The 21,647-nt window shown below is 59.8% G+C and overlaps 3 protein-coding genes across 3 annotated transcripts; all 3 read right to left on the bottom strand.

The window, feature by feature from the left end:
• Positions 1-939: 939 nt before the first annotated feature.
• LMJF_33_2030 (conserved hypothetical protein) lies at positions 940-3,393 on the bottom strand (the record flags this gene model as incomplete). The annotated part of the gene is made up of 1 exon (XM_001685912.1): positions 940-3,393. The coding sequence occupies one exon, from the start codon at positions 3,391-3,393 to the stop codon at positions 940-942; it is 2,454 nt and encodes an 817-aa protein (XP_001685964.1).
• Positions 3,394-9,969: 6,576 nt separating this feature from the next.
• Positions 9,970-12,603, bottom strand: LMJF_33_2020 (hypothetical protein; the record flags this gene model as incomplete). The annotated part of the gene is made up of 1 exon (XM_001685911.1): positions 9,970-12,603. The coding sequence occupies one exon, from the start codon at positions 12,601-12,603 to the stop codon at positions 9,970-9,972; it is 2,634 nt and encodes an 877-aa protein (XP_001685963.1).
• A 4,688-nt stretch (positions 12,604-17,291) lies between these two features.
• LMJF_33_2010 (calpain protease-like protein) lies at positions 17,292-21,431 on the bottom strand (the record flags this gene model as incomplete). Its single annotated transcript, XM_001685910.1, has 1 exon — positions 17,292-21,431. The coding sequence occupies one exon, from the start codon at positions 21,429-21,431 to the stop codon at positions 17,292-17,294; it is 4,140 nt and encodes a 1,379-aa protein (XP_001685962.1).
• Positions 21,432-21,647: the final 216 nt, after the last annotated feature.

Genomic DNA, 21,647 nt, shown 5'->3' with positions numbered 1-21,647 from the left:
AGAAAAGGGGAGAGACGAGTTTGTGAAGAGAAGATGGCGAGCGAAGGAGAGCGCAATACGACAGCAGCAACAACACCTAAAGAAGCAGGTCGCCACGATGGGCATGCGCTCGCCCTCGACCAAGAGCGAGGAGGCATGCAGAGAGACAGGGGGGATGGGAAAGGGGCGAAGATGAAGTGTGTGCCGCGTGCCGCCCTTTGACCTTAGCGGATGCAGGCGTATGCCGTGACTCTCTCTCTCCCGTCTCCTGAGACCCAAGACAGCCGAGATGTGCGGCGAGACCCCTCATGTTGACGCACTACCACCGGCGTTGTCATAGTCGCACACACGCGGGGAGCTTGTTTTGGCTCCGTGTGTCACAGCTTGCGCGCATCTCAGGTGTAGCGCGCGTCTAACCGTTAGTGCTCAGTGCATTGGTCTCACCCGCTTTCCGGAGTGGTGGAGAGAAGAGAAAGTCCTTACTGGTGTTGGCGTTGTCTTTCTTTTCTTGTTGTTCATTCTTGCCCATCAACCGAAATCCGTGTCGCTGCACCAGCCAACGAGCACGCGCGCATGCTCGCACGTGTAGTCGTACGCGCTACCACGGCGCGAGCTCCCCTCCCCCCCCCCTCCATTCGAGGGAGCGATGAATGGAACGAAGCAAACACTAGCTTGGCACACACATGCAATCAACACGCAACAACAGCATCGTCGGCTATGTACATGACGGAGCGAAACAGCCCCTGCGAAAGAAAGAGGGAGGAGGGTGTATCGAAAGGGCCACCACAGCAAGTACAGGATGGCCCGCACGAGCACACGCGAGGAGTCGCCCCTAAACGCCACTACACACAGTCCTCGTATGCAGCGCCGCACGCACATCTCCTTGAAGCGCAACAGTTGCCAGGCTGTGGCACAGCGCGGTAGCCTGCTGCGGGCCTTTGTTACCCCTGCCGACATTTTCTATATGGCAGATGCGTGAAGCACGCCATGCACATTGAGGAGCAGTTTCTCCACAATATCCGAGATCTGTGCGACGTGGCTGCTCGCCTCGGACACGAGCTCCTTCATATCCCCACCGCGCCGCTGCTGCTGCAGCTCTTGCTGCTCCTGACGCAGTCGCGCCTCCTCGAGAGCGGTCACTGCCTCGACTCTGTCCTGGTCGGTGTACCGCGACGTGTATGAGAGCATTGTTTGCAGCAGCTCTGGATCTTGCACGACGCGGCACGGCGAGGCTGCCGTCAGGTTGAGCAGCACTCCGCAGCAGTTGTACACGACGCGTAAATCTTCATGCCCGAGGAAGAGCACTGTCACCTCGTCGCAGTGGTTTGCCTCCATCCAGTCGCGCCCGGCGTTCGTGTAACTGATGTTACCGAGGATGCGAGTGGCCTCCACAGTGGCCTCGACGTTGTCCTCAAACAGGTAATGTGCCAGCACCAACCCGAGGGAGCTGTAGAGGGTGGAAAGCCAGTCGGACGCATACCCGCCGTCGTTCTCACTGCGAGCCGGCTCTACAGCTTCAAAGGCGCCGAAGAAGTATGACAGATTACTGAGGCACATGAGCACGTACACGGCCGTCAACTGCATATTCGGCGTTTTCCTCAGCACCGCCAAGAGGCGCACCAGCGGCGGCGTCACTGACCGCACGAGCTGCAAGGGACACTGGGGTGACATGGATGCAATACCAAGCACCCAGACCACAGCCTGCAGCACTGGCGATGGCGGCAGCGGCAACGAATCACTGAAATGCTCTAGCTCGACGTCTGCAGGGCCGGAAACAGTAACGTAACGCGTTGCTAGTGCCTCCAAGAGGTGCACCATCGGAGGAGACACAAGGTACTCCTGCTGCTCCGTGCTGTCCTCTGCGACGCGGGCCATCACGCCGCACAGACGGGAGACTAGGAGCTCTATCGACGACTCCTGCGGTGCGTCTGCGTGCGTGCGGAACAGCTGTGAGCGCAGCGCGTGCGCGGCGGCTGCGATCACGGCCGTTCCTGCCTGCATCTCCGCCAAGCACTCTTCGACGTAGGTGAGTTTCACCAGGGTGCGCGCGGCCGCCTCGACCGTTGCCGCGTCCGCCGCACACATGTTTAGCATGCTCGTGAGAGTGCCCAAGACGCCGAGCCCACGCAACTCCTCCGGGTAGCTCTGAGCGAAACATCGATAAAGGGTACCAATGATAGGCAGCAGAGATGCAAGAGCATCCGCTGCCGAGGAACCTGCCCGATCGCCGTTCGAAGGGACACACTGCGCTAGCGCATGATCGCTGATCCGCTGCAGGGTAGACAGAAAGCCGAGAGACACAAGGTAGTCACAAAGGTTCTCATGTTCCTCTGGTGCAGTGCGGGGCGGAAGGAGCGCGAATGCCGCGGCGGCAGCCCCGCCGTCCCTACTCTGAATAAAGCTCAGAGGTGACCCTGAAGAGATGGAGTCAGCAAAGGACGCGTTGTTGACAGGATGCGGATGGAGGTGACGGGAGGAGGACTTCATGTGGCATGACTGCTTCCGGCGCAGCTGGTTCTGAGCTTCGCCGTCTACAAGCCCGCTGCCGCGAATCACGTCTGTCTCCCCGCAGCCTGAAAGAGGATGACTCGTGGGTGACGACAAGCCACTGCTGTGCAGTCGCTGCCGAGGTCGAGGCACGCTCAGATCGCCAGCTCCCAGAGGAGCACCATGAGACGCGGTGGTGGCAGCGGTGTCGGCGGCGTCTTCGCAACAAAGGGCGACGGTGTCCAAGACCCAGTCGACCCACTGCATCGCCTGCGGCTGGGCGCTGAGCTCAGCCCCCGCCAGCAGCCGCAGAGCTTCTACCAGTGCGCCGAGAGCATCCGTCTCACACGCTACCCACTCGGCGAGACCCGCCTCCGCAATAGTGTGCAATGTGCGTACCATTGTCTCCAACGAAACGGGCTCCGCCACGAGCGCTGTGACCGGGAAGCTCTGCAGCATGATGGTCGCAGCAAGCAAAGCCCTTTGCGCGTACAAGAGTGGCGCTAGGGCGGTGCTTGCCGCAGTTGCTGCACGAGAGCCCTCGGCACTGTCAAATTCTTCTATGTCAGCGTTTCGCGAAGAGCAGTAATCCACGGCCTGTCGCAGCGTGGCGCCAGTGGGCCAATACCTGCAGAAGTGCAGCAGTGTCGTCTGCAGGCACGCCACGGCCTCCCCGTCAAGTACGGGCGTCTTTCCAGTCGAGTGCAGTGATGTCACCAGCCACTGCTTCAGCTGAAGAAGAAGATCGACTGCCTGTTCAATTCTTGAATCACCTGCTTGCTGGGCCACATGGTAAAGCTGGCTGAACTCCTGGGCATCGATGCCGTGATTGCAAGACGCTGCCGGCGACTGTCCCGCCTGCTCGTTGGTTGCATCCTCATCAGCGGTGAGGCAACCAGGGGGCTCGAGCATCCCTGCAGAGGGCATCGGAGATGTGTGAGACACGGATGCGGAGGGATCGGCACCGCTAGGTATGGCATTTCTGGCGTCGGGTGCAGTCAAAGACGCAGCCGCGCTTCCCCTAGCTATTTGGAGAGCCGCACCAGAGGACGGCGCCAGCGCTGAGGAAGGTGGTGCCATGGGGGCTAGACGCCATCCGGCAGGCAGCCGGCGCTGCGAACGGCTCTCCAGCCGACCAGGGCGGCGAGCGTGAAAAGAGGCGGCTGTGCGACTCAGTCTAAGATCATCCACCGACGCGCCTGCGGAAAGAGAAGGTGGTGCTGCAAAGGCCTCTAATGGTGTCTCGGGTCGGATCGGGTCTTGCACCGCGGCGCGTGCGTCGCGCAGAAGACGGATCACACGACTTCCGGCGCCAGAGGCAACGATGGGAGGTGCGGTGGTTGTTGCCGTAGCAGTAAGAACAGCACCGTTCGCTGGCGGAATCTGCGGCCGGGGAGGCGGGAGCGGGACGCGGCTGCCGTTCGCGTTCACTGTGACGACCCCAGACGGTGCGACGGCGATGGAAGAAAACCCTTTGGATGAAGTACAGGGTGCCGCGTGGTAGTGCTCAGGGAGAGGCTCGTACTCGGCCGGTGTGCGATCGGTCGATTCGCGGGCCGCCGTCGAGGATGGTGACTGGCGATGCTGCGATAAACCGCGGGAATGCCCAGCTTGGCGCGCTCCCGCAACGTGAGAGGACCCTGTCCGCTTGTTCGTCGATGCCGATCGCTTCGCCGGAGTGGCAGAGATGCGACTGCTGAATAGCAGCAGCTCCTGTGTGTGAAGGGGCTTGCGGGTAGATGGTGTCAACGACGACGGCCCCACCGGCCCCAGTGAACGCCCCGAGGGCCGCTTGGGAGGCATCTCTCGGTAGGTGCGTGTGTAGTTGCGTGACAACGAGAGCGAAGCGCGAACCGTCAACGTGCTTGGCGTGTGTGTTCGGATAACGTTCTACCTTGTGCGAGGCTGTTTGCCCTTCCTGCTCATGCGCCGCTCCGACGCCGGTGTGCCGTCGAACATTCAACAGGAAAGCGAGACAGATGCACAGACGGAAACCACAACGCCTCGAGACCGAAACCTCTGGCCTCACTCCGCATTCTACTGGCTGGACCGCTTCCGTCTGCCTCTCGCCGTCGACAGCGCCGAAAAGCACCGGTGTAGATTGCAGAAGAGGGTAGAGGACAGGCACCAGTACAAGTGTGTGTGTGTGTGTGTGTGTGTGTGTGCGTGTGCGTGTGCGTGTGCGTGCGTATGAGCGTGGGAAGGAGGGCGGCGGCGGCGGCAGCCTGTACTGGAGTGAGTAACACCGCATGATACCACAAAACAAAAGAAATAAGAGGAGCAGAGATAGACAGCGGTTTCTCGAGATGGGCAGCGAGTCAGCAATGCTGCTTGCCACGCCACTGAGCTGAGCAACCATGCCGCATCAGAAGCAGAAGACGGCAGCTTCTAGACGGGTGGCACCACACAGTGACAGAACACTACGCCCAACATCCACCACCTATGCGCTCACGAAGTGCCGCCACACAGGAAGCGGCGAGGGGTGGGACGACAGACGGAAGACACGACTACGAGATAGAAAGGCAAGAGGAAGAACACCACAAACGCACACCCTCACCTGAGCAAAAAAGGGCGCACAGAGAGAGAGAGAGAGACATCTAGCAAACATTCAAGCAGATGCTTGTGCGCCCCTCCTTTTCTCCCTTCTAGCTTCCTTATATGTGAGCCTCCCTCTTTGGAAACCCCGCTTCACCGCCCATGGCCCCATCACCTCCGAGCCATAAACGCCACTGTCCGCACCACAAGCACCAATTTAAGATTAAAACATCACGCAAGCACCTGTGCGTGTGGGCGTCACGGAGGGAGAGAAACAAATTCACAAGCTGTTATTTTGCAGAGAAGCTGAGAGAGCGCACGGCAAAGTGCCTTTGATGAATAAGAACGCGCACAAACAGAGACCACAACGAAAAAACACGAAGAGGGGAGAAGCCGACGTGGGGCCAAGTCTGCCTGTTTCGGTTCACCTCATTTTGACGCGCCCATTTCTCTGCCACGCGGCATGATTTCACCGCCACGCTAGCCCCCGGCCCGTCACAGGCCCCCATCGCGTGGTGCGAAGCAGCGCTAGAGACACACGCATCACAGCCATGCGCCGACGCAGCCATCTCAGCACGGACCCCGCATCAGCCTCTACCAGCCCCTTCTACGCACGCAGCCCCACCGCTGCCCCAACTATGCCGGCAGCCACCCGGCGCATCCCTCGGCGTGGCTCAGGCGCCCCACAGCAGGAGGCAGTGAGGGCCGGGCGGGTCGCAGTCGAGTCGCGCTGACACTCCGCCCATATAGCATGGATGGCGCAACCCGGTGGACGGTCGCGGGTCGCTCCGACGCGGCGTCATCCACGACCTGACCGCCGCCATCAGCAGCGATGCAGCGCTCTGACTTCCCCACGTCGTAGGCGTCTGACCCTGCCACCACCAGATGCGGTGCGGCATTGGCGGGGGATAGGGGCTGCCTGGCTTCTCCCCCGCACAGGGCGGGGGTACTGGTCCCTGATATCACGCGCCGAGGCGCCACCCACCATCAGGGATAGTGGAGAAACTTTCTTTCCGCAGCGTTTCACTCGGCCACGTACACATCAGAAAATATACGCACACGAAAACAACACTTCACTCGCCTCTGTTGCACCACGGCTACGCTCTGGCCCTCCAGGACGAGTCCTCTGCCGTCCAATCAGGTCTGTGTGGCAAGCATGCTCTTCTCCTCGTTCCTCGCTACTTCCTTGGATGCGTGCGGCGCGATCAGTGCGACACGCTCGGCTGAAGTGCATGCCTTGATCCAAGAGGGCCGCGTCAGGGGTCCTGCTCGAGGGCAAAGGCGGTGGTGTCTTCCGTACGGCTGGTAGGGGATGGGTCCAGGCGCATGCCGGATGATTTTAGGGAGGAAGTTGGCCGGTCTCAGGCCAGGGCCTTCCGATGCCCTGCACACTCTGCCTGTGTGCCATGCGTCTCCCTGACTCGCCCCCAGCCACGGCATTCCATAATGTAGTGCAGAGAATCTTCACATGGGAGTCTGGAGGACTCGATGGTGCAAATTCGCGGCGCCCTCGCCATGCCTCCGGGATCTGTGCCGCATCAGCCCATCCCGTCAGACGTGGGAGATGCCGCGTGCCTCGCGCACATGTGCTTTGGGGCCGATTCGTATCGGGTCTCTTCGCGCCTTTTTCGTGCATCACTCCTGCTCTTCTGGCCTCTGGATGCCCCGTTCAGATGCGGCACACCATGTCAGCGGTGTGCGACAGCGTGCGCGTACAGTGCCCGCATCTCTGCATCCTGGGGCCTTCCTCAGAGCGACGTTGTTGTCTGAGAGCATGTCTAGATGGCCTGCCCGCATGTTCCACGACAGTTGGGACGCTGCTATGAGTCTGTGGCAGCTGAAGGCACTCCGCCCTCTTCTGAATCCGCACCCTTTCCACACACGTGGCTGCGTAAGGCGGAAGGGGGTCAGCAGATACGCATGCGCGGGCGCACAAAAAGAGCCCATAGCCTGCCGCACTGAAGGGGCGCAAGGGGGGCAGCGGTGGACATCCCACGGACGAACTTCGTGCGGTGCGAGTGAGATGTCAGTAGTCAGGTCATTGCGTGCAGGATCACAGCGTGCAGTCAGGTGTGCTGTGAGCGCAGGGCGACCCACAAATCTCGCGTAGCATGCCGGGCACAACGCGGGGCCGGACGCCCTCATAGGAAAGCACTGGTGGTGGGGGGCATCACTATGATAGCGCAGTGGTAGGCAGCACACCAGCTGCACTCCCTCTTGTCACTGCTAGTCACCCGCCACTGCAGGGATCCAAAGTGCGGACAGGTGCCCGTGCGGGACTGGGCAAGCACGGTCTCCTGTCGGCTCGTAGGCTCAGCATCCTTGCTCTTCTGATGTGGGGCAGCAGCCGCCAAGGAGCTCTTGTGGCTGCGTGTCGCATCGTTTAGCGCGGTTGCAGGGGATGTCGACCTGGCGTCTGAGACCGATGACCAAGTCCGCGATCCACACAGCTAACGTCGGAGCCTCTGGCACTGCCGACTTCGCAATCTTGACCACTTCGCCGTTGTGCACCAAGTCGCAATGACCACAGACAGACCGAAATGAGAGGCGCACGCGACAGGCTGGAAGCGCCAGTGCATGTGCACAGATACATCGGAGCATGCCATCCTCCACAATTGCAAGGCCCGTGCTGAGCGCCGTGAGGAGGGAGAGCGGGTCCATCGCAGTAGCACCTGCCTTTCTGTGTCTTGGGTCACCCCATTCGTCTTCGCCGCAGAGTCCGCCCCGGTCGCGTTGCTTCACACTCAGCGGGATCGCTGCATACAAGAGGGGGGGAGCAGCCGCCCCGTTTGCGCTGTACCCATGGGCGTGGAATGAAATATACGCACCGCCTCTCCCGGCGGCTTCAGGTGTGTGGTGAGGGGAAGTGCGAGCCACCAAGCGAATACAAAAAAAAAGAACACGAGAGCACGCAGCACCAAACGGAAAAAAAAAGATATATACTGGAACGAGTGAAAGAAATGGTGCAAGGTACAATGAAAGTACATGATGTGCTGAGAGCTTGTAGCCGTTGCGTGCGCGTGCCTGTGCAGTCTCTTCAGGTCCTCGTCCCGCACATGTAACGCGTGGCAAGAGGATATAGCTGCAGACCTCACGCACGCCCACGCATACCTCTTTTCCGTCTCCTTCCTATGAACCTACTACCTTAGGCGGTAAAGAGAAACGAAAAGACAGCACATTTTGTGTGTGTGTGTGTGTGTGTGTGTGCCTGTGCCTGTGTAACAAGAAACTAGATAACGCGAATGAAGGAAAGAAGGAAAATCAATAATACATGTCTTTGTATGTATAGAGAAGTCGGATAGCAGTACGCGATGCCTTCTCTGAAGAGCAATATGCTTCGTCTTCTCTAGTTTGCGATCATCCGTCAAGAAGGAGATGAAATACACATCACCTCATGAGGCCAGTGGGGGGGGGGGGAAGGGGCAAAAAAAAAAACGAAAATAAAAGGCGCAAGCACCCAGACAAGCATACACGCAAACCAACGATATTTTTTTTTTGTAAGGTAAAACAACAACAACCAAAAAAAAAAAAGCGAAAGGGTCAGAAGACGAAGAAGAAGAGGGGGGAGGCCAGCCAAAATACGAAAAAAAAGCGATGCAGCATGGTGGCGATGCGGATATACATGAGAGACAGACAGACAGATGATTGACCGGCTTTTTTGTTGTTTTCTCGTTTTCTTTTGTCGTTGTCCCCCTCCACCCTCTCAAAAACAGCAAGATCAAGGAGGGGGAGAGCTGCGTCGATTTTTTGAAGAGGTGCAGAGAAGGGAAGTGGTGAGGTGGAAGTGTTGAATAGAAAGAGAGAGTCAACTGGGAACGGGAGGGAAGATACATGTGCAACCGCACTTCTCCCCCTCCCACGCACACACACGATCCACTCGTTTACTGAGAGTGCATGTGCTCGGAGACTCTTTCATGTACACGGGCACATGTATGTGCGCTACTTATCCACGTCGGTTACGTTCGCACATCTGCTAGTGCATCGTAAAATAAGCTAGGCAGAAAGAAAAGAAACAGAGAAAGCACAAAGGAGAACAGCAGCCCATGTTGCGGGTGCCTTGCTTTGATTGTGCTTGGTGCCAAGCAAGGAAGGGAAGAGGGAGGAGGCCGCGTGCGGCAGAGGCGCGATGGGGACGTCGGCGTGAAGTTGGTCCCCTCTAAAGCTAAGCCCATGCGCCGGTAAGCGTGCACAAGCCGGGCCACAGACACCCGCGAAGGACACCCACGCAAAACGCTCCCACCGCTGAGCAGAAAGGGGGAAAACGAGAGAGCGCGCGCACGCGCGAGAGAGAATGAATAATTTGCTACAGCGTGCCCAACGCCAAGGAGACACCAAGAGATCTGGAAACAAGCCACAGCGGCCATGCACACCAACCAACCCCCACACGCGGAAAAGGGAGAAGGAGACGACATAAACTACATAAAGAAGAGGTTCCATGGAGGCGGCAACACACAAAAGCACGCGCCTGAACTGAAGCCAGAAACGAGCGAGAGATCCGGATGAGCAACACAGCATCCACAAGTACGGTCGAAAAAAAAAAACATATAATATCAATAAAAGGTCAAAGACATAGAGGAGAGAGGGGAGAGGAAGAGAACGAGGAGGCGCGCAGAGAATGACCACAACATAGCACATGAGGCAGAGAACAAGATACGCATACGCTGGGAAGCACAAGCTCGAAGGCGCCAAAGGAGGGACATGCGGAGAGGTGAAAGGGGGCAAGCGGAGGAGCGAAACGGTACAGCGGGGTGGAGGTGGTGGTCAGTGAGGTAGAGTACAATCGAGGGCAGGAGGACGACTAGAGAGGGAGGGAGGAGGGGGAGGGTAACTACCCGCACTGCCCCCTTTCTCCCCTCGTCTCCGCCTTCTATTTCACAGATGCCGCTAGGTTGCTGTTGAGGGTCTGCGTCGGGCTGCTCGCGTCGTCTGCGCTGGTCTACCATGGGGGGCGCCGACACCTTTCACACCTCATTCATGCGAAGCAACGACGCCTTTCCGCTCATGCCCACAAGGCGGCACCACCAGACCGCCGCTGCTGGACAGCTCCGCCATGACAACCGACGACGGTGGCAGCAGTGCAGCCGACGGAGCGTGCAGACCTTCGAATGTGTGCATCAGTCGCTCGCAAGACGGCGCCACGGCCATCGGCGTTGTCGGTGACAGTACTTCATCAGCAGCGGTCGCGCGGAAAAGCGGTGAGGAGACGCGCGTCGGTGTGTACGAGGCGTGCGCTCGTTGTGCGTGCTCGGTAGAGAAGAAGAAGCCCGTTTCTAGCATCGCCTGCGCCTCCAGCGCCTCCTCCCGTTTCGAAAGAGCCGCGTAGCCGACACTCGCCAGAACACCTGTGCCGCAGCTGAAAACTGCAACGCAGAGAGATACCAGGCTGGCAATAGCGGAGAGCATGAGGAGGATGAGGAAAGCCCTCGTGTACCGCACGCTGGGATCGTACGCTACCGAGCACAGCTGCGTGAATGTGCTGATCCACATTTGCTGCGATGCCTCGCAAAAGGGGCAGCTGACGTTGTGCGCCGCCTCGGCGCTGGCATACGTCGTCGCATTGCAGAGACTCATCCCACCGCTGCATCTACGGTCCAACTCCACGCTGCACAAGGCAGCGTCGACAGCAGGCGTCACATTTTGATAAATGAAGACGTTACTCCACCCTTCTGCCATCGACACGAGACTGTTCAACCCTTGCAGCTCTCTACGTACCAACCAGAGCATGCCAAAGAAGTACATGAGAAGGATCCCGATACCCGCGAAGATGTAGTAAGCGCTGAGCAGCGAGCGGAACATCGTTTCCGACTTGAAGCAGATGTGAAGAAGCGCGGGCGGCAAAGGCTGCACGGAGGCGTTCCGGAGTGAGGTGGACGACCGCCTCGTCGGGGGACTTTGCGATGGCGACGCCTCCGCCGTGACGCGGGTGGGTATGCACCACGCCAGCGCTTGCAAAAACGCCGATGCAGCGCTGCGCTGTGGAAAGTCGCCTGAGCAGCTGAGGTGACGCTGGCTGTGCTGCAACTCTTCCTCTCTAGAGGCCTTTGGCGGCTGCACCTCTTCACTGGACAGTGCCCCGACTTCTCTCTCTCGGACCGAAGCGGCACGCGGCACCGCCGCAGTGGGCGTCACCGTAGGGGTCGCCACAGCTGAGCGCCTTAGCGGTGTGACGGAGGAGGCGTCTGTGCAAGCCTGCTGGGTACTGGTGGTGTCACGAGCGTCGCTAGGACGCACCGAGAGAAGCGGCGGCGTCAGCGACGGCACCGAAGAGCTGGCGAACGCTGTCGACGGGGCGTGGAACGGGTTGGTCGCGCTCTGGGCCTGAGAGGCATTGAGTCGGAATGCCGCATCATTTGGTGCGGCTTCCGTGACAGCAGCGAGGGTGCTGCTATCAACGTCATGCAGTGTGTCCAGTGTACGCTGTGCCTCTGTGTCCGTCGATTGTCGACGCGGGCGCCTCGATGCCGTGCCACCGGACTCATATATAACAACGCTGCCCGGCGACTTCACCATCGCGCGAGTCACGTGCGAGGGCAGCGGGGAGGCCGGGTCAGACACAGAAGGGGTGGCTTTACCGACGCCAGCGTCGCCTGCTTTTGCTGCTGTCGTGGCGACCACGGCCGTCGCGTCATCGTATCTGTCGCGAGACGCGACCGTTTCACCAGCCTTAACGCTGGAAGGGGTCTTGCAAACGTAGAAGGGCGGGTGGCCACCGGTGAGGCGACGCGCCGACGGCAGGGCAGCAGCCGCAGGCGGCTTGCGTTCCAGCTCCGGAGCCTCTTTCTTGAAACTTGGCGAGAGAGAGAGCAACGGCATTGCATTGTTCACATCCGCCTCGGTCTCCGCAACGGACTGAAATGAGAAAAGGCAGGATGCTGCTTTGTGTGCCACCGTTACAGAGCTGCCCCTCGGCGCCCCCTGCGCGTTTTGCAGAGGCGTGTAAAAAAAGCAGGAACCTTGCGGCACCGGCGGGCCCGACGACACCTCTAGCGACAGGGGAGATCCCGGTTGTGGAGGCCCTACTCTTGGCGTCGAGGAGGAGGTGTCGGTCGCAGCCGCCGCGGCGGCAGAAGCGGTAGCGGTAGCGGTAGAAGCCTCTGTGACAGCGCCCACTTTGCCCTGTGGAGTCCCCTCCCCTTCGATGTGTGTCCTGCTTAGAGGGCGGTGCAAGTTCGAGTCATGAACGGTGAGAACCGGCGTGCGCATGAAATCCATCGGAGTACTCTGGTGACCTGAAGATTCCGCGTGCAGGGTATAAGTTCGCTGCTGCGCCGTCTGTTCCCGTTGCCCAGCCCCCGCGCTGCGTCGCATGCGATCATACTGCACGGCCCACTGCCGCTGACGGACAAGGGGGTACGCAACATGTATGCCGAAAAAGAGCAATGGCTGAACGAGCGCGATGGCACCGCTGGCAACCATGAGGCCGCTGGAGATGTTCACGTCCCTGTCCGGCTCAGTCACAATCCTGAAGTAGCCCAGGTAGCGGGACCGCTTCAACATGGCGACAACGAGCATGCCGAGAGATAAAGCGAAGGTGGTGATGTGTGCAGCAATGAGAAGACACCGCACCTGGGTGTACTGGCGAGCGGTCAGCCTTTCGGGCATATTGCTGATTAGCACCGCTGCCTTCAAAAAAAAAAAAACAGGCAGACCCGTCGATTCTGTTGTTGCTGTTCAGAATAACGGCAGGGACGCTTTTGTGCCGCGCGTGGGACGCGTGGGTTTGTGTAGTGCCGCCAAACACCTCTCTCGTGCAAGTGCAGCCTCACAGCACGCACACACACACACACAAGCGCACAAAAAAAAACGCAATCAGATATGCGAGTTACTAGATACGCAGGAAAACGATGGAGCAGTTAACAGACGTCTGTGCATAACTGATGAGGGACTCCAGTAGGACGGAGGGCGAGTGCGTGAGCTGCCCTCGAGAAAAACCTGCGCAGAAGACACAGGGGGAGGGGGCGAGGAGAAAGGAAAGGCAGCCACGCCGTAGAGCGGCGGCCTTTGCGTGCACGCAAGAGTCGATTTTTTCGCGCGTCTACGGCCATGGGACCACAGGTAGAGAGAATGAGGAAGAAAGAGAGAAGTGCCGAATCCTTGAAGACAGACAGTCGTGTGACCTCTTGTGCATCGCGTGTAGAAAGCAAACGTGGGCCTCGTTTCGGGATGCGACTGATCAGCACTGTCATCTCCACTGCGGCGCAAACCAGAGGCTGGCCCCATTGGCCTCCTCGGTCTTGGCGACTCAGATCGCAAAGGCGGGGGCGCAGAGAATTGGCGCGGCGTCCATGTGCGCATACATGCCTATGCGCCACCGCTCGCACGCGTGTGCATAAACGACGACAGCACAAGACGGCGGGACTCTCGAGCCACGAGACGAGCTGGCGCTGCAACGAGATAGAGCGCACCGCCAGCCTCCAAGCCTCCCACTGACTACACTGCGTCTACAACCGCTTCACTCAATCTGCTTTGTTTTCCTTGTCGCGTTTTGTTCTTCCTTGTGTTCATGGGCACAGTGGCGGCATGACGCGCAGTTCGCTCTTCCACGGGATCAGCAGCAGAGATGCTCCGTCGACACTGGCACCGCAGCGCTCGCAACGACTCACGCTCGCTCGAGCATCCGAGCACCCACGTGCCGGTACAGATACACACACGCACACAGATGAATACGTTGTGCCCTCGCCAGTCTGAGATCATGGAGAGAGGAAAGATAAGGCAGTCATGCATTTGAGGGGTACCATCCCGCGCTGTCTAACCGGTCATGAACGGTGCCATCAAACGTGTTCGATGCGGTTCAGTAGGCCGGGATGGGGAGAGGCCGACCTCTGCATTCCGTTTTCACGGGGTCGCTGTTTACCGCGTTTTGATGGCCTCTTCGAAAGCTCAGAATCCTCCCTTGTCTTATCCATCACGTCATATCCTTCGCCATGTTGCTAGGTAGACCCCGTCACGCGTGGTACGCAGGGTCGCGGCTCCGGCCGTCGGCGGGACTAGCGGCGAGCTTGCTGTATTTCAGAAGTGACCGTGTACGGGAGAAAAGTCATGCATGCATGCATTGCAGCATGGATCGCATGGCCGCGTGCGCAGCCTTTACGGAGGGCAGAGAGGGCCGGCGTGCTGTCGATGGGAAGGTGTGGTGCTGCCGTAACTTCTCATTTTAGTTTCTTGTGAATGGCGTGAGTGTCCGAAAAAGCACCGTGAGCCGCGCAAAGTCCAACCCAGTTGATGCCACTTGCGCCTGGCGCCCCTCCCCTTCCCTTCAAAGGCTACCGGTGACGACCATCTGCTTCGTACGCGGATGCAGGCATACCGCGCACCCTCCTCCGCGTCCTCCTGGGGTTGCAACCTATGGGAAGGCCGTGCTCTGCGGCAGACGCCGAAAGATGTGCGGCGCGACGTGGCTTATATTTGGTCCTGCTCGTTGGCGCCACAAGCGGAGTTCGCTTTGGGCGCTCTGAGGCAGATCTGCCCACGAGGAACCACAGTGGAGGCCTCGTGACCGTTTTCGAACAGAACCGGCGCGTCACCGTGAGGAAAAGACGAAATTTGTGAAAGGGCATGTACACAGCTCAGGCAGCACAGCAAAGGCGACCCATGAGTCGCCCCGACTCGTCCTCGTGGTCAGCTGCTTGATCAAATGGATGCTCAGCTGGGTGCACGGCTGTTTTCCACCGCAGACCGTTCCCATGTCGTGGTCAAGCACCACGCCAGCCAACGCAGACATGTTGCAGACGCCGGTCTCGTCGTCATTCAAGGTGAGGCTAAGCATTTCCGCGGCGTTTCGGGGCACCTGCAGAGCTGTCTCTACCGCCTGTCGACCACCCGTCCGTTGGATGCTGTTGATGGAGACCTACACGTGAATTTCGGAGGCGGGTCGCTTGGCCCGCATAGGATGGCAGGCCGATGTTGCTGCCACCACCCGCATCACCTCTGGGCCAACGGCCAAGCTCATTCGGGTGCGCTCTTCGCTGATGCACGGAGCCGTCCCTGGTTCGCAGGCTCAAGAGCGGCCGCAGATGCACGGAAAGAAGCACCTGGAAAAGGTGACCTTGCCAGATCCGTCCCCCCCACCACCACCACCACCGTTCCCCAACACACACAGTCGTCGAGCACGAGTTCTCCCCTGGCTGTGCATCCAGACCCACCCCCGTGTTGTAACGCTGCTCATCTGGCCAGCTGTGTTGACTTGTCGCGGCCAGAGAATGAGGGCGCCGCCATCTGAGACGACCTTTCTTCTCCTTCACGACGGCGATCGCCCATTCAAGGAGAGGGGTCGGTGCTGCGCTCGGCACACCATAATGGTTGCTGCCAGTGAGGGGAGGGGCCTCGACATCCGCGTCTGTCACTGGCGGCGGAGGAGTGACGCCCTCTGGGAACGCGCGGGGCACTGGTCGGGGGTACTTCCCATGCACTGCGCTCGTTGCTGCCTCTTGCTCCCAATCTCGCCACACAGATCTGAAAGCTGCATCGCTTCGACCAGTGCCGCGTGCAAGGGGGCTCCCCTCCGCTCTTCTCTGGCCGCTGGTAGGCGTCAATGGGCTGGTCTCGGGTAGAATTTTGTAGGACGTGCAGGATGGCCCCTCCTCCTCTTCAGGCTGTGACAGCCGGGTATCCTGCACGGGAGCACGATGGCGCGTATTCGAGGCGTGGGGAGCACATGCGTGTTCTCATTCAGCCGCTTCCCTCTGCTCGCGGTCACCCTTCGGGGATGCGGGCGCCATCGGAGCACCCTGCGCCATGTAGGCATCGCATTGTGGGTGCGACATCCCCGCAGGGGGGGGGGCCATTGTATTGGAGGTGGGAAGGCAATGACCGGGGCTGCTGTGTGAGGCGTGTGCGCGCAGTGCGCAGTTTGGCCATCTCAACCTCACACCCCTTCCAAGACGGAGCGGAATTCCTGAACCGATGCGAGCTTCCTGTGCTCGCCCTCTTCGTGCTGCGTCATGCACGCCCCGGCGAGATCTACGTCGTTTCGCGAGAGATGTGTATGATGGTTGCGTTGCGGGTGCGACAACGCGACCCATCGGAGTCTTCCCAATGGGGGTTCCGCAACGACGCCTCTGTGATACCGCAGTAGTTGAAGGGCATGTAGTCCTCACATTGAACGCGGCGAGCGACAGAGCGGAGGCGTCTGCTGTTCAGGACGACGAGTTCATGCGCAGGTGGGGAATGCGTGCATGATCGCATTACAACGTCGCCGGGGCCGGTCCGGCATGCGTGTGAGAGGGGGACGCCAGCGTGGCGTCCACAATGTGGGAGGTACGAGTCGGCCCCTGCTGGGAATGTCGGCTTACTATCATTATTCTTTCAGTGCCGTGGGAGGGGGGGGGAGCTCATCCCACTGACGAGCTACGGAAGAGAAGGAGAAGAGGGAGGAGAGGAGAAACGAGATGCGACATCACTCACCCTTCTTGGGTATACCTTCTGCCGTAAAATGTGCAGACGCAGACGAGCACAAAATCTATACCCGTAGCCGAGCTGGAAAACGGACAAGTGTAAAGAGGACGGCGGCAATCTACGCGACACCCACCACTCATACCACCACCAACACCACCTAATGCGCCAAAATGAACGAAAAAAAAAAGAACAAGTGACAAGACTTCCTTCACGAACGCCAACACACCCGGACGCGCATAGAATCAGTGCACATACGTCAGCGCGTGCGGGAACATGCAGATCGTGCGCAACGACCGAGACCACATCAGATTGCACAATCCAGCGGTGACTCCCATGCTCACGCTATGATTGTTTTTTTTTTCTTCTTCTGTGTGGTGTTGGTTTGCCCGCCTACACACATCCGAACGATACACACGTCATGAGCGCACATATATATATATATATATAACGTGAACAATAACAAACAAACAAACAAAAAAAAAAAGAGCGGCATCAATACACAAATCAGAATGAGGCATTCGTTGTGCGGCGCAGGCACGGAAGAGGGAAAACGCGGCACCGCCCAACGTGGAAACGAACCAAACAAAAGATGCGCCCAATCGAGAGCACACCCAGCCGACGCTTCGCACGGCAGTGAAGTGCGAAGACAGCATTGGCAAGGAGGGAGGACGAGATGGGCGGCGCGGAGGATGCGTGCATCTACGGCAGGCGCAGAGGCCTATGAACGAAAGAGATGAGGCAGTTTATAAAGCACTCCCGAAAGGTGCGCGAGGAGTGCGACTGTGCATCTTCGTAGGTCTGACTTGGCACAGCGCTGGATACACACAAGCACTCGATTCTTCCTTCATCTCCGCTGCTCTCCCACCCTCATCGCCCGCTCCTGGCGCCGGTCTTGTTCAGTTCGCCAGCTGAGCGGTGCAGCTGCCGCTGGTATAGATGCGGAGGAGGAACTTGTCAGCCACGCTCTCCTTCGCGCTCACCACGAGCAGATACCGCGTCTTCGCCTCCAGCTCTACAGGTGGGGTTGACACGCCGCCGTGGGAGTACTCGTCTGACGCACACACCAGCTCCATCGATGACGCGTTGTGCACACGGAAGAGGCTCAGGTTCGTGGCGGGGGCCTTGGCCGGCTGGCCCCTCGCCTCCGCATCCACCATGTCAACGAGAACAAAAAGTCGACTCATGAAGACGGAGCGGGCGGGGCACAGCACCTGCACCTTGCTGTTCTCAAAGAACGGATCCCTCATGCTGAGCACTGCTCTTGGCTTCATCAGTGAGGTGCTCAGGCAAACTGCGACGGGATGTAGTGCACCGCGCACAAGCGTCTCTTGCATGTTGTGCCCCTCCTTCGGAATCTCCCACGCCTTGTGTGGCTGTGACGTCTCCACCGTCAGCTCAAAGCTCCCCGGCCTGCCCTTCTCCCACAACGATGGAATGACCGTGTAATCGCCGGCAGGAAGCAGCGGAAGCAGCGCCTGCGGCGTCTGCGCCGACCGCACCGCGCTGGCACACCGCTTCACGTAGTCAGCAAGGTAAGCGGTGAGCTCGAGAATGTACGCTCGCACGTCCGCGTCGCTGGCCCCGTCCAGCGCACTGTTTGCCTGCCTGGCAAGATGCGTCAAGCGTGGCACGTAGCTGCTGAACTGCGACGAGCACTTGAGCACATCAGACACGATGTCGTTCATGACCTCCTTCAGCTTCCTCACTGGTGGGCTCGAGGCAGACTCGATCGACGCCGCCTTGCCGTCCAGGGCGAGGGCTACTGTGACAGACTTCGCGGTTGTAGCGCCATCCCCGCCAGAGGCGAGGGATTCGCCGGCGAGGGAGGACGCGAGCTGGAAGAGCGATGCGATGGTTGTCTCCAGCGTGATCGGCTTCCCGCTCACGGTAAAGTGCGCGTCACGCGGGGAGGCAGCGTAACCCTTTTTGATGGCATTCAGGAGAAGCACCGCCACGGTGTCGGTGTCCCCGAGGTCGTAGACGATGAAGGACTCCGGCGTCCGGTTCGAGGAGGTCACGGTCACCAGCACCTTCTTCGCCTCCCTCCACTGCAGCTTGCCGAGGGCGCGGTAGCGGTCGTAGCAGACGCAGAACGGCAGCGCGCTATCGAGAACGGCCCCACCAAAGGCGTAGCGGGCGCTCTCGAGGACAAGCTCGCCCGCCTTAGCGCCGTTACCGACGCGGCCGTCGAAGTCAGTCATCTTGCGCTTGGTGCCGCCGCTGCCGCCGCTCTCCTCGTATTTGTTGGACGACATCGGCTTGATCATCTGAATCGAGCACGGCACCTCGCACCCTGTCACAGCCAGCCTCATCGACACGTGCGAGGGCTGGTCCAGATGCAGGCAGTACTGCGGGTTGAAGACATACGTGGCGGCGTCGGTGCGGCCGCCGCAAGTCTTGCCCTTCACCCACTCGCCGGACAGCCGCGTCGTGAACTTGAGCGAGGAGGTCGGTATCATGTGCATGTACACTCCACCGTGCGGATTCCCGGCATTGGCGTTGGCGCTTGCCAGGAGGGAGTTCTTGTCCTCGGCGCCGCTACCGTAGTTGCCCTGCAGCCGCGGCAGCCGCATCTGCTCAAGCTCCGTGTGCAGGGTCACCGTGAAGTTGAAAGGCTGCCGCGCCTTTGAGGCAGTCCGCGACACGACCACCACCAGATTGCTCGAGCCGGCAGGGCAGTCGAAACTGAAGGTGCGCGCAGACGAGGCGCGGTAGATGACGTCGTTGAGGGGCTCGATGCTATTCTTGAAGTCCGAGTTCGAGGCGAGGCGGCGGCAGTAGCACATCTCCAGCGAGCAATGGCCACCAAGGTGCTGCGCTACAGACGGGTAGTCGGTCACGTCGTACACCTTCAAGGCCAGGTACGGTGTCGTGTCGTCGTCCTTCTCGTACTGCCGGCCAAACTCCGAGACGTCGGTGATGTGGCGAGATAAAATCAGGTGCATGCGTGTCCGCTTCGGCGCGTCAACGACACCAATGTGCAGCTGCGGCGACAGCGCCGTGCTGATGGTGTAGTCGAACGCGCCGTGGCACGCAATGCGCACCGGTCGGCACGGCCGACCCTCCGGGGTGCGGTACAGCATGTATGGGTTCCAGCTCAGACTGCAGGTGTCGAAGCAGCGCACCACATCATCGTAGGCGATGCAGAAGACACCCATGTCCTCATCCTCGCGTTTCAGATCAAAGGCGGCGCGGACGGCGACGCTTGCCTCGCTGGTGTCGCGGCGGCCGTACCTGCCGCTCCACTCCTGCTTCCCCCACGGATTGCGCAGCAGCATGACGCGCTCCTTGCCCACCTCCTGCATGTCCAGCACCGCATACGCGTGCCCTGCGGCGAGCCCGAGCGCTTCGTCCGCTGCTGGCATCTTCACAGGGGTGCTGACTGTGAAGAGCAGAGCACCTGCCTTGAAGTTTTGATAAAGCCGCCGCCACTGGAACTCGCGGTCGAACTCGGGCTTGTCGAACGCCGTCGAGTCTGGAAGCCACCCGCTTAGCTTGTACAGGTCGGCGTAGCTGACGCTGCCGGGGAAGTTGTAGCTGCCGCCGCACACCTTGACGAAAGCCTTTTCCATAATCGACACCCACAGCTCGCTCGGATCCGTGCTGCTCGTGCAGAGGAAGCGCCTCGACTGAGGGTTCACCGGCAGGCGATCGTCCACCGTAACGATGCGAGTAATACCGTTGATGAGCATCTTTACACAGTACTTGCCCTTCGGGTTCAAGATCGGGTTGCCGTCGCGGTCTTGAGGGTAGATGACGTTGCTGATGATCTTCGCGTTCGGGAAGCGCTTCTGATAGCTGGCGCAGATCATGAGACTGCAGACGAGTGAGCAGTCGCCGACGACGCTCTGCCGAATGTGCAGTGGATCCGCCTCGCGCACAATGGTGTAGTCAAGCCCCGCCTGCCGGTATCCAGAAAAGTGCATGAGGACGGCGCCGGAGCTGATTTGCCTCTGGCACAGCTTTGGTGTGAAGGCATCCTCCCAAACTCCCTCGCAGGGCATGAAGATATTCTCAGCTCCGTAGCCCTCCTGCACATCGTCCCAGAGCGGAAGCAAGATCGTGCTTGTGATGCCGCTCTTGCGCAGCAGCTCCATCTCACTCGGCAGGATCGGGTTGTCCTGCAGAAAGCGAGGCGGGTGTTTTGCGTAGTACTTCTGGCGCATTAGCTTCAGCGTCGCGCCGATTTCCTTGAAATTGCCAGGGTTGTTGCGCTCACGGCTGCCTCGCGAGTAGGCGTGCTGCAGCACATCTACCGCCCGCTTGAGCTCCCCTTGCTGGCTAAGCTGAATCGCGATCCCAATCGCCTTGTAAACCATCTCGGATGTACGAGGGGCAAAGTGAGACGCGACGCCGAACAGCCGCTGCGAAGAGCCGGGTGGTGGCGGAGTCGGCAACGCTGGCGGTTCCGCGGAGCTGCCGCCTGGCTTGCCACCATCTGGCACGCCGTCGCTGCCGCAGGTTGGCTTACATGGCGGCGCAGACGGGGGTGAAGGGGTCGGCGAAGCCACCGGCAATGTGCGCTTGCCCGACATCGACGACGCGGCGGACGGGCTGGGGCTGGAGTTGCTGGCCTGAAATGGATCGGTTTGATTGACTTGAATGGCGTCAAGCACCTTCAAGTCGTTTTCGACGTCTGCCGGCGTCTTTTCGCCGTCCTTACCGCGTGGGTTCCGCGCGCCGAAGGCCGTCGCGGTGGCGTCGGAGCCACGAGGAGACGTGTGCTCGCTTGCCTGCCTAGGCGACGCACGGCGTCCCAGCGGGCCGGCCGGAGAAACACTAGGCTCAGGCGAGTGCGCACTCTGGGAAGTGCGGTTCAGCGCGCGAAGCCGCTGTATGCGCTTGGCTACATCGCTCATGTAGTTCATGAGCTTCTGTCGTTCGGTGTCCACCATGTTCGGGTCCGAGAGGGCCTGACGAAACAAAAAAATAGCCTTCGTGTAGCACTCCTCCGCCTCCACGTATTTGTGGTCCGTGTCGAGGTGAACGGCGTTCTGCATCCACATGGACGCCTCAGCAGGGACGGAGGACGGCATTGAGGCAAGGGAGCCGGCACGGGAGCGAGCCGGGGGAAGGGGGTGAGTCGTATCAGCGCTTTCGGTGATGGCGTTGTGGGCGTGTTGCGTCGAGAAAACGCAAAAGAATCGCCTCCCGAGCAACGACACGAATTTAGGATGTGTAGAAGAGTTTCAGGAAGCTAGACAAAGCAAGTCCGAGCAGGAGCAGTGGAGTCGGGCTGATGGGCGGAGGAG

The sequence above is a fragment of the Leishmania major genome, chromosome 33 (genome assembly GCF_000002725.2).
Source record: "Leishmania major strain Friedlin complete genome, chromosome 33".
Classification (NCBI taxonomy): Eukaryota; Euglenozoa; class Kinetoplastea; order Trypanosomatida; family Trypanosomatidae; genus Leishmania; species Leishmania major.
Note: the sequence above shows the minus strand (reverse complement) of the source record. Positions and strands in the feature narration are given on the sequence as shown.